General features: G+C 34.8%; 1 protein-coding gene across 10 annotated transcripts in view; it reads left to right on the top strand.

Annotated features, from left to right (window-relative positions):
- Nucleotides 1–13,272, top strand: part of elavl4 (ELAV like neuron-specific RNA binding protein 4) — a 149,293-nt gene that overhangs the window by 55,474 nt on the left and 80,547 nt on the right. For 3 of the 10 annotated variants that reach the window (XM_069938581.1, XM_069938583.1, XM_069938582.1), the window contains exons 1-2: nucleotides 2,597–2,683; nucleotides 7,643–7,883. In XM_069938581.1, coding sequence (XP_069794682.1) covers nucleotides 2,654–2,683; nucleotides 7,643–7,883 — 271 coding nt within the window. In that variant the 5' untranslated portion in view covers nucleotides 2,597–2,653. Of the gene's footprint in view, nucleotides 1–2,067; nucleotides 2,261–2,595; nucleotides 2,684–7,642; nucleotides 7,884–13,272 lie in introns of those variants that run through there. The other 7 variants (XM_069938580.1, XM_069938576.1, XM_069938579.1 and 4 more) reach the window with 4 other exon arrangements.

Below are 13,272 nucleotides of genomic sequence, written 5' to 3' on the forward strand. Positions count from 1 at the left end.
TAATTGAATTAGGTTTAATTATTGTGATCAAGATAATGAATTATCCAAAAGTTTTGTGTTTCAATATTTACCTTTCCCTTTTTAATTTTTCTTATTAAAGATCTTGTTAACAAAGACTTCATTTTATGTAATAACTTGTTCCTGCTTTTGCTTTACCAGGTAGATAACTCTTAATAAAAGTGTGTATTAAAAGATGCAGACGAAAATAAACTTTGATTTGTGTGCACTGTTCACCTTGTGGTAATACAAAGAACTGTAACTGAAGAAGAATATTTGTTCAACAGCCATGTTACATCTAACACCTGTCTTAATGTGATTTAGATAAGGGGAAAAAATTATACTGTCTGTTAGGTTAGTGCAGAATAAAACCAAAGAGGACATTACCAGTCCATTGCATGGTAGGATGAGTTGAAAATGAGAAAGTCTCTTGTGTAAATATTTTGGTTAAATGTGCTTTAAAAGAAACCTTTTGTGTAAAACTGAACTGTCAGTAAAATGTATGAAATTAGCAGGACACTTTATTGAACAGTGAAGTATGCTATGCTTGTTTCTTTTTGATAAAGATTTCCACAAATAGTGCAAAGCTATTTTGAATAAAAGTTGTAACATCTAGGTAATATATTTAAGAAATCATATTAGCATGATGCATAGTTTTGTTCAGTCGATTAATTTATTCTAAATTTGATGCCTGAAAGATTATGTGGTCTTCCAAAATTCTGAGAGTTTGATACCAACTAATCGTAAAGGACCCAGAACCTTGGGAATAACCTGCTTGTTTATCAGGGAATGTTAAGAAATCATGGTGACCGCAGGTAACTGTCATCAGGATCTCTCTCTTAGGGGATTGATATCTGATCACTTCTCAAAAAAAGTGGGCCTTGTCCACTTTATAGATGGGAGGTGATTGCTCTTTAACAACAGGAAAAATCATCTGCTGTAAAGTGTGAAGAAATGGTTTTCATTTGAACAAACTAAAACTTTTTTTAAATATATTGTTGCCAATGCATGTTTGAGTTCCACATCTGGAAATGTTTCATTCAGTGGACTATTTGAATTATGATATTTGAGTACGGTTTGCAGTCCATCCTCTCAGAGGGTCATAAATTTATCACAGGATTTTATTTCTTAATTAACAGGTTGAAAATACAGTAACCTTTTTGATTTCATAAAGCTATGCTATTCAGCCTTTTTTCTCAGAAGTAGGTTTGTGTTTTAGGTTATCCTTGGTTCAGCTGCTGATATTAAGATGTTAAATGCCCCATATTTCTTTTGAATGTGAAGCAGAAAAAACAGCAGCTATGGATACACTTTATTTTTCCATGGGTTTTACTGAGAATAATTATTAACTGTTGACAGCTTTCAAGTTTGGGCTTTAGAGGATATATTTACAATATTGTGATGCATTGTGTCAAAAGCCAATTTAACTTGAAATGACAGGATTTGAAAGAACACAATGAAAAAAATTCAATGCCAGTGCATCCTTATTGGAATAGTTGTGAGTAGCATGTTGATATATTTCAATTTTGGATAATGAACAATACCAAATACTTGTTTAAGGGGAGAAAAACAGTTGAATGCACTGAATCCTGAAATAAATGTCACTATTTTGGTGTATTTTTTTTATTTATACATAAAATAGTCTGCGAGCTGAAGATTTTACCTTAATTATGCACATCTTGATAAGCAACTGTCAAAGTAGATAAGATGGAAGAAATTTAAAAGCTCAGTTTGCCTGACAGTGGACATGAGATGCAGGAATTGAAGCGTGATCGAGAAATGACATTTGACTTCTGCAGATTGCAAATTATTGATGTGACTTGCAATTTTATAACAAACAAAATTGAGTATGTGTGTGTGTTGGGTTTCTTAATTCTGGCCTAATTACCAGGGACATGGTGCAGTTCAGAAGCTTTTCTCTGTTATGGATAGAGGTCACTGCATCATTAACATCGTCAATCTTGTAAAAGCTAATTTCAATAGGAGCTGATGTCATGACAGCCTTTTATTTTTCTAGCCAATCGGATATGAACAGTAGTGACAGATGGTCCCATAAATGGGAGTAAAGGGGTAAAGCAGCCAGCCAATGCTCTGGACTGGTTTGTTGTCTCCGGCAACTTAGATTCATTACTGCTTTATAATTTTATTTTGTGAAAGCACTTCCACTGCTTTTTTGGATCTTAACAACCAATTGAAATAACAAAAGTCTTCTGAAGATTTCAAGTTGAAAAATATTTAATCCTTTGCAGTGAGAATGGTTATGGTAGGTACTCGCGCTTGGGATAATTTTATTCTGCTATGAAAAGTACCAAATGATTCATTTTATTCTACATTTTAATATCGATGCATTGATAAAAATATATTTGTAGGATGATTACCAAATTTAAAAATCTATTTAATATCCAGGCTTGTGAGTGAGAGGGCCAAAAGTACCCGACAATGGTTACAAATGATTGAACACTTTGCTTTATGTGAACACCCGTACAACTCCATATTATATTTCAAAGAGTTTGCTATTGTGACCTCATCAGAGATGAGAAGGCTTGTAGTCTATGTTGAATTGTTGTCACTCGATTATATGAATGTTGTAGAGAAGGCATGCCTGCTTCTACATAACACCCTTTTTGATTCACTGACGACCAGAATTTTCCTGCTAATGAAAATGGAGTGGGGTGGTTTAAAAATGGTAGGTCTCTTGAAGATGTGTTGTTTTCCTCGACATCAGTAACACGTTCTTTCCTTTGTTTTAATATTTGAAAACATGAGGCCTTTTGTCTTGTAGAACAATGACATTTCTTTTTTAAACTGTATTTTTGAGGTCTGTCAACATCAAGCATTTATTATACCTGACTATTTTAACAGGTAAATGGAATTATTCACTTCTATTTCATTCATAGTGCTCTGTAGATTTTTTTTCATCTGCTACTTATTTTGATTGGTGTAGAATAAATAAGATTAGATTGAACAGCTGAACTGAAAGTGATAGCTAGAAGGAAAAGCCTATGAAAGGTTACCAGGGAAACAAGCAAAAGGAAGCTGAACTGAGAGCAGGTGGCAGTCATATGGGAATAGTATGAAACAAACAGCAGAAAGGCACTGTGATTGTCTCCTCTATTCTATGAGAACCACAACTTTAATTGTTTCAAAAGGTGTTAATTATGGACTGGAGTCTATCTCAGTTCAAACTATTATTAGACATCTATGCTTTAAAAGTTAATACTATATGGATTTTCATTTGATAAAATCTAACTGATAAAGAAGCAGAAATTATATAACCCAATGAATAAAATATAATTTGGTGTATAAAATCAAAATCAGTAAATCACTACACTCTGATGTCAATTTTTCACCAGATCATTTTGAATTGTCTGCCAATATCATCAATCAAATTTGTTGAAAATTGTCATGTTTAGTACAATTGATTCAGTGTATTAGCAAAGATTAATTTGTTTTTGACCAATTCAAAAATTATGCATTCAGTTTGAGGAATGGAGAGATCAATGATGGCTGACTACAAACCTTTATGGGATGCATTGATTTTATTATTTTTGAATTAGTGTGTTTTTTGGAAAGCTCTTTTGCTAATTTAAAATTAGTTTTAGAATTTAATGAGACTTGTGAATTGGTGAACACATTACACAACAAATTTTAATCATGCAGAATATCATCTCAAGATTTAAAAAAAGGTACATGAAAATATGTTACTTAGATATCTGATGTTTCTCTGTTTCCAACCAATATATTGCTTCTTTGTGTGTAAGAAGTTCTTGAAATATCTGAAATATATCTATTTCACATTAAATAATTGAATGTTAATCTATTTCTGATAAGATTATAAATCTTAAATCAGGATAAATTTTAGTGTCATTTTAACTAAACAAGTTTTCAAGATATAATTATTTTCTAATTTAATATATATGTTGCATTGGAAACTTGTGAAGATTGATCTGAAATTGAAATGGTTTCAACATCAGTTGAATGTAATAGACCTTTTTAAAAGTCATTAAGAATAGTTGGAAAATCATTAGTTTATTCAGCAAACATCTTATAATAATTTGATTTATTAAACATAACTATTCAAGTACCTATTAAGTTTTATCTTTACATTTTACGTGAATTTTAGCCCCGTTATATTCATGATAAATCAGTAACAGCTATAGAAATCCATTTGATGTTTTAATTAAAATATAGTTAGAATCCGTTTTGTGAAAACGTGAAAGCTTCTTCAATCAGGACTATTTGTAAATATTGGACAATTAGGGTTATTTATAATTTATATCAAATATAATTGCTTCTTGCCATTTGTCTTATAAAAGAGTATAGTCCAACAATCATATTTTAACTGATGCATGTTTCCAGTAGTGCATGTAAGATATAATCTTTATAAAAACAAATTAAGTTAAACAATTATTGCCTTTTGTCATCTCAAACCAACCTTCAGCCTGAAGTGCCAGGTAACACCTAATTTATCATTGTTACCAATGATATTGATAGTCAAATGAATTCAATTGACTTCAGTAATTTTATTATTTAAATCAGTAGTTTCATGGAGTACGATAAAGAATTTTATAAATTCTGAGAGCTTAGACCATGTTATGATTTTGAATAGTAATCATTAAATATTTAACAAATTCGCATTTCTTATGCTACATTTGCTAAATGCTAAATCACATTTTGTTGAATCTTGTTCAATGCAACCAAGCAGAACCTGAAATTAGATTTATTAATTTCTTTATTGGAGCTTGGGTTCAATGAGGCCACCCCATTTTACAATTAAAGGGGCTGAACCTTATGATATCAATAACAGTACAATTTAAAGAAGCAGCAAATTGGAAACACAGATTGGTGTACTTTTGATCTGGGAATACTGCCACTAACCAATGAATTCCATTCTCCCTATTCACCAAGATATGATTGTTTTCCCTTGGTCAGTGTAAATTCTAGGTTTACTAAATATGGGTGTGGGAGAGAAATGCAAAGAGGTTTGTAAAAAAAACCTGTACACAGTTTTAGAAAAACTATTCTCGGCATTGTACATTAAATTGTTCAAATATTTAGCAAACACTGTTCTTTTTAATAAATATATTTCATAACTTTCTTCCAAATCTAACCACAAATGTGTTGAAGGCTTGAGAACAATAAAATGTAAATGTCATAATTTTGTATAGATCAATTACAGTACTTTATTATTTTTCTCATTTAAATACACTTTTTTTGTGTATAAATAATGATTGCTGTTGATTCTATAATTGGATTTTTTGCATGTTGAATTTTTTTTTAAATCCTATAATAGTTTAATCTAATGCTTAAAGTCACAGTGCATTGGAATATCATACCCTAATTTAGCTAATTTGTTTGGTTGTATTAATATGCATTTTTGCAAAACAGAAAATATGACTTTAAATGCTGCAGATTATGGCTAAAATTTTAAGATAATACAGTCTAGTTCATAGTTCTTCATAATTAATTTAGTTGGTGTTAACTATAGGTTTAAAAGAATAATTTCTATAAAGATGCTAAACGTTAACTAGTTAATGTTTGCAATATGATTATTCTTTTATCGTTATTTGGAATCAAGTAAAAGGAGTATGTAGAAACTGATAGGTTCGCTTAAGATCAATTCTGGGAAGCTTAAAAGAGCAAAAGCTCAAGGGAAGATTTTATTTCCAACAGTGAATTATAATTGGACACGTTTTAATCAGAAATTTAAATATTTGTTGGTACAAAATGCAGCAGGTGCTAATGCAAGATTAAAATTATGGCAATTCAGTAAAACATGCTGACTTCTCTGGTTGTCTGTGTGTGCGTATGTGTACAAAAAAAAAGATTTTCTGGGCTATCCTTGTGATTAAATGAGGCTTGTGCTCTACTAATATCACAGTCTTACTAAAAACAAAAATAATTAAGGAAAGCTCATAATTTGGTGAAATTTTAATGTTATCAAAGAATAAAACAGCAATTTTTTATGTTTGTGGTTTTCTTTGATTTGTGTAACTATATAATTTTAATATAAGCTTAAATAAATAATCTCTGTTCAAGTTATTGATACATAAGATGATTGACAGTTATTTGTTTATCCAAGTGTAGATAATTACTTGAGAAATAAGAATGTAAAAGATTTCCTAACAGTGCACAGTGTGCTTCCAGAGATGGGTACCTTCAGCTGTATGAATGCCCTGGAGAAGCTAATATTGCTGACCTTTGAATAGATGAAGTTGAAAGTGGATCTTGTCGAATATATAAAATCATAATGATAATTACAGTAGATAAAGAGAAACTGTACCCATTGGGGTAAGGGCTCAAGAAACTAGTTGTAGATTGAGGGTGATTGACACAAGAAAATGTGACAAGAAGAAAACTTTTTTGTGGTGTAGTTAAAAACTGGAATGCCGATTCAGTCTTAGAATTCAAAGGGGAACTGGATAAGTGGAAAAAATAGTGCAGGGTTATTTGGAGAGCGTGGAATGCAAACTGAATTGTCCGTGCCCAGAATTGACATTTGGTTAAACATGCTTTAATCTTTCTGTACTTCTATTTGTGGTCAATTTCATTTTCCATATAACAACATTAAAGAATGGAGATTTTTTTAGAAAAATTTACATTTATCTTTGACAAGTTGTTTGGCTTGGCTTCGCGGACGAAGATTTATGGAGGGGGTAAAAAGTCCACGTCAGCTGCAGGCTCGTTTGTGGCTGACAAGTCCGATGCGGGACAGGCAGACACGGTTGCAGCGGCTGCAGGGGAAAATTGGTGGGTTGGGGTTGGGTGTTGGGTTTTTCCTCCTTTGCCTTTTGCAGCAAAAATCACTACAGATCATTTATACTTTGGCTGACTGAGATATCAGATTGATCATTTCTGCAGAGTATGATATCTACAACTTGTTTTATACCATTTTAGATTCTTATAACTTTCGTGGAAATAACCAGAATTCTCAATTAAATATTCATTTAGAGTATCCACTGAAGTTGCAGCAGCTGATGGAGAGAACCCTAGGAAGGATTGTTGAGTATATACTGTATTTGAACATTTCCATACCATTTATGGGCTTTCCAATGAGGATATACTCCTGTTTTGTGCTCCCTTTCCCTCTAAAGTATGGTTCATTTGACAAACCGATGTTTTCCTGAAGTCTTTGTCATTTGTAAAACTGTGTTTTACCCTATTTTTCTGGCTTCAAAAATGTAGAAAGTTGCTCCTTGATCACAAGTTCAAAGTACCCATTAAATTCTGGGATTTAAAATGGACTGAACATTGGCATTGGATCTATTTTGCAATTTCCCTTTTCAAGGATCTCTTACTTTCTCCCTATTTGTCAACTAACATTCTTTATTGGCTACTTACATTATGTGCCTAAATTAAAGTCACAATATTGAATATTTTCTGAAACCTCAAGTATTAAACTGATTTCACATAAAATAAATGTATGGTCTATCAACTCTCTTTGATAACCTTGTGCATTTCTAAAGGCACTCGACATTTATCTCCCATCAAAGATTCTAAGAATTTGTCTGAACCTTACAAAAACAATACAGTGCAAGAATGTGGCAGTTTCTTTTTGTATTCATTATTCTTTGTGATGTATAATAGAAACAAATCAAATTTTGAATTCTTTACTGACAGATATTTGCGTTGATTCAATTCCTAGATAATCAGCACCATGGAACCTCAGGTGTCGAATGGCCCTACGTCCAACGCACCCAATGGTCCATCAAGCAACAATAGGAACTGTTCATCACCGATGCAGACAGGGGCACCAACAGATGACAGCAAAACCAACCTCATAGTCAACTATCTTCCTCAAAATATGACACAAGAAGAATTCAGAAGTTTGTTTGGGAGCATTGGTGAAATTGAATCATGCAAGCTTGTTCGAGATAAAATGACAGGTCAGTTTGAGCCTTGTACACTGCTATAGTATTTCTCATGAGATGGGTCCAAGCAACATTTTTTTTTTAATTTGTTTAATTTGGTTCAGTGTAACAGAATGATATGTGTGTTCTTTAATTCAGAACAGAAATGTCATGATTATCCTGCAACACATATTAACTTTTGGGCTACTTGTGGGATGATCATTATTGTAGAATTATCCATATAATAAGAAATTATAATCTAAATATGTAAATGACTTGGCTAAATAAATCATTTTAAGTACATAATACCTTTTTATGAATAAATGGTCTACCTCAACTGATCATTGACCAATAATGTCAATAAAAATTCAACTCGAAGCTTCAGCCAAGCCCAGTGGGCCATAGTCATTGGTAGTAATGTCACAGGGAATGATACATGATGTTGAAATTGAGGAGAGGGTATGTTACAGTTAGCAAGAAAATGTGAGCTTTGACAAGAAGCCCCAATTAATGAGAAGTTCTCCTTCATGCATCTAACTGAGAAGCAATACTTTGAGAAATTATCATTTAAAAAAAAAAAATATGGCATACCTCTAACAGCTCCTTTGGAACAGGACTAGAACTTTCTTTGTTAAATTTGTTGGAGCCTGAATTCCTTAATCAGAAACTTTTCCTGGGCTGCACTTGTGGGCATGCAAAATTAGAAAGGCATGGAAGCTATTTACTGCAGGAGTGCTACTCATATCTTTATTCCTTCCAAGACAAAATTGCAGCAATGGTAATGATTAGAAAAGCAATCATCTGCATCCAGTCAAATCACATAAAGCATTGACAAGTTAGAAGGGATTCTACTCAATTGATGAACAATTGGTATGTGACTCCAGCCAGAAAATCCTGCTGGTAAATTAAACGTGCCAAGGGAACACATTTATTTTTACCTTATTGTGCCTTCTAATTTTTGATCTACCACACCAACAAGCTGATGGCAGCATCTTGTATTGCTTTGGAAATTCATTGCATTAATTGTACCAAATGTTGAAGACAGAGTTCAGTGCACTGATTTGAATACATTGTGCATTTAATGCTAGAGTCCATTACTGCATTTTTGTGCTATTATGTGATCGACAATACTGTATGTTGCATGCCTCTCATTCTGTGATTACTCATTTCTGGAATGAGATTATTTTGGGAATGGGATAGGAATAGAATGGGAATGATGCAGCTGGAATGGGAACAATGCAGTTGATATCACTCTAGATGAATTTAGAGTTACAAACCAGAGATGAACCTTTGGGCTAATGTATATTGAAGCAGTGTTTGAACAGCTTTGCTCTATTTGTGGATGCTTGACAATGCAATCCAGGGAAGTGTGTCACAATTTGTGACCACCTGCACCTGGTTGAACTACTGCTGTCTAGGCAATAATAAGAGAAGGAGAGGAGGACAAATTTAAGTTGGAAGACAATGATGGCAGCCTCTTTCTGACCAGGCAGTGATGAATTTTTAATTTGATGTGTTACTAATAAAGATTCTCCCTTAAGCACCCCGTTTTATCCGTCCCCTGCAGCTCATCATCTTTTTTTTAATTTTTTTATTTTTCACACTATAGATCACATTATTCAAGATATACACATTTCTCCTTTCAAATATATACAGTGTCGTTTTCTCCCCCCCTCCCTCCTCCCCTCCCCCCCCACCTCCCCCTCCATCCATTCAAAACTCTGAGTCCAAGATACATCAAACCCATCAAACAATGTTGTCACTCAACATTAACGAACAAAAACTTCCACTGAGTCAATTCTTTCCATTCTCTTTTCCTTTTGTCATTTTAGGTGATAGATGTCCCGGTAGGTTTTCTCTATTATATTCCATGTACGGCTCCCATATTTGTTCAAATAATATTATATTATTTCTTAAACTATATGTTATTTTTTCTAATGGAATACATTTATTCATTTCTATATACCATTGCTGTATTTTCAAATTATCTTCTAATTTCCAGTTTGACATAATACATTTTTTTGCTACAGCTAGGGCTATCTTAACAAATCTTTTTTGTACACCCTCCAAATCAAGTCCAAATTCTTTATTTTTTATGTTACTTAGGAGGAAGATCTCTGGGTTTTTTGGTATATTGTGCAGCTCATCATCTTGATGTTATTTTGGCCATAAACACACAGAGCCATTCTGTACACCATGCTTTCTAAACCATATATATGTTTCCATCCATTACAAAAAGAATGATCAGCGACAGCATCATCAAAGTAACCTTAGGCTCTCCCTTGGTGCCTGATGTTCATTGCTTTTGCTTGCTGAATTTCAGTGGAGCAGCTGCAGATGATCTTGCAGAACAATCTTGTGCAGCCCTATGACTAGAAGGCACCTTCCCACCATTATCAGCAGCAGTGTGGGCTGTTCTATTGTGTCAGGCTAAGGGCATTAATGAAGAGTTACAGATGGGTGAATGAAAGCTGCTGTCCTGAAAGAAAAGAACAAACATGATCTTGGAAGCCACTGCCATTCCTTTATGCCAATGGATCAGTGATCATCGTCATTCAGAGATCAGATTGCTGAAATGATTGATATACCTAAAATTCTGTTCAGCATTCTTGCCCAAAGCCATCACAGCAGCAGCCTAAACATCTACTGGAGTACTCTGATATTCAATAGCATTTACTTGTGCTCCATTGGAAATTGAGATTTTGACCATCAGACAAAACTAAGGATTGAGTTGGCCAGTGTTGAAATGGAACTGGCTACCTCATTTTTGCTGAAAATGATAGTACTCCTAGTTTTTTTGTCAAGGAATTGGCAAAATTGAAGTTGCAGTACCTATTTTGCAGACTAGAAGGGCCAAAGAGGCCTGTTTCTGTGCTGTTGTGTTCTATGGTTCTATATATTGATATATTCTCAGGCTTGCAAAATATCTTAATTTTAATTGTGCAAGTATATTAGCTTTTCTGTTAACATATCCCCATTTGTCAACGTATCCCCATTGTATGTGTCCTTGATTTGTGCTATAAAACTGCTGTTAATCTGCATCAAATGGAAGGGGAGTATCTAAAACTGTGATTGCAAAAGTTAGCCACATGAAGACGTTGCTTCAAAGAATGCACAGGAGTAGGTTTATGGTAAAAAATAGTCAACCTTCCCAACTTCATTCCCAAACTAAGGAGGGTAGGAAATTCATGTTTTTAACCATTGTATCTCTTGAATGAGAAGGGATTGTGAAATGAGGAAGTGGATTGTGACCAGGAGGATTCATCATAAACAACTGGCCATCTTCAAAATAATCTTGACAGTTTCTCTGGCCTTGGCATTAATGTCAGCAGTTGCAATTATGTTGAGCACTTTTTCTTTCATGATAGGGAGTTCATGAGATTCCATTGATCACCTCCCCTTTGTTGCAGTTACAGTGACTATGCATCACCCAATCTGCATGAGAAAGAAAACCAGTGAAGGACACCAGAGGGATTTTCCTGCTACGGGTGAATGGTCATGGTTTTGTAGAACTGGTGCAGTCATTAATCTTGAAGTAGTGGTACACAGGAATACAAGGAAAGAAGAGCTGGAGTAAACTCAATACACAATCATTGTAAATGTGGTTTATCTACGCTGGCCTTGCCTTCTCCTTAATCCCAATTCCTTAATGTTTCCAATATTTATCTATCTCCATTTTAAGTATATCAAATGATCTGACCTCTTCCACCCTTGGATGCAGAGAATTTGAGAGATACATTATTTTCTGAGAGAAGAAATTTCTAGATAGCTCAATTTTGTAGCCACATCCTTTTATACTTGACTCTCCTTGTGGAAATATCTCAATATCTACCCTGTCAAGCCCCTTTAGGATTTTGTATTTTTCTAAAATTCAATGAACATAGACCCAAATTATCCTGCCTCTCTTGATAGAACAAGTTTGTTTCATCCCAGGAATTAGTCTTGTGCATTTCTATTGAATTACTTTGGGTAAGGTGGTCAAAACTGAAAGCAGCACTTCAGGTATGACCTCATCAACACGCTATACAGCTGTAACAAAATCTCCCAATTCTTAAACTCAAACCTCTCTGCAGTAGAAACTAGCATGTTGGTTGCCCTCATTGCTACTTGTTGGGGCTGCCTGCTAATTGATTCATGCATGAGAACACCCAAATCCCTCTGAAACCCATTCATTTGCTGTTTTTTTTTAAGCATACAGCACAGTAACAGACTATTTCGGCCCATGAGTCCATGCCACCCAATTTAAACCCGATTAACTTACACCCCCAGTATGTTTTTTGAATGGTGGAAGGAAACCGGAGCCCCTGGTGAAAACCCACGCAGAGATGGGGAGAATGTACAGCATGGGATTCGAACCATGGTCTGGTCCTGATTGTTGGCTCTGTAAAGGTGTTGTGCTATCTGTTACGCCAATCGTACCGCTCTTTTCCTTTAGATTATAATCTACTTTATGAATCCTCTAATTGAAATGACTGTCCTCCTACTTTGCCACATTAAACAATATTTTCCAGTTTTTACTCTAGTCACTTAATCAGCTATGGTCCATGGCAGTCATAATATCCATACATTGTCCCTACCTGGTACAATTAACGAATCAGTTAACGCAATGCAATTACAGTGCCATTGACTGTGGTTCGAATCCAGTGCTAACTGTAAAGAATTTGTACATTCTCTCCATGACCTGTGTGGGTTTCTCCAGGTGCTTCAGTTTCCTCCCACCCACCTAAACAGACAGGAGATCGTTTCACTCAGTACCTCCCCTCCATTCACAACCACAGCGACCTCCCAGTGGCCAACCACTTCAATTCCGAGTCACAATTCCCCACTCATATATCTGTCCATGGCCTTGTACTATCCCACCCTGACCACCTGCAGATTGGAGGAACAACACCTTATTTTCCATCTGGGCATCCTCCAGTCAGATGGTATTTACATTGACTTGACTGCCTTCCACTAAACCTGCTTGCCTTTTTTCCCCCTCCCACGTTTCCTGTATCTCCAGTTGCTCCATCCACCCAGTCATCCCTCCTCCCCACTCATTTCTGCTGTCCCCTCCCTCCTTTCTCCACCTATCATCTCCTGCCTTTGCCAACACCCCCTTCCACCCCCCCCCCCCCACTCTTTTGTTCGGATGCTTGCCGGCATTTTCTCATACTTCAAAAGGCACAAGTCTGAAACATCTTAACCATTGCTACATAAAGGACACTTTGATCTGCTGGGCTTCTCCAGCATTGCCTGCAGAAATTTGTGATTTACTTCCTTTAAATGTACAGGGTTGTAGGTTAATTGGGTGAAATTAGGCAGCACTGATTTTAATAACTGGAATCAGCTTCTATCATGTTTTAAATATTTTTTTAAAATATCACACACACCCTTCCATGATATCATTTAGCAAACTTTAGTTTCCTCCTTCAACATTTCAAAA

This window comes from Narcine bancroftii, chromosome 5 (genome assembly GCF_036971445.1).
Source record: "Narcine bancroftii isolate sNarBan1 chromosome 5, sNarBan1.hap1, whole genome shotgun sequence".
In the NCBI taxonomy this organism is placed as follows: Eukaryota; Metazoa; Chordata; class Chondrichthyes; order Torpediniformes; family Narcinidae; genus Narcine; species Narcine bancroftii.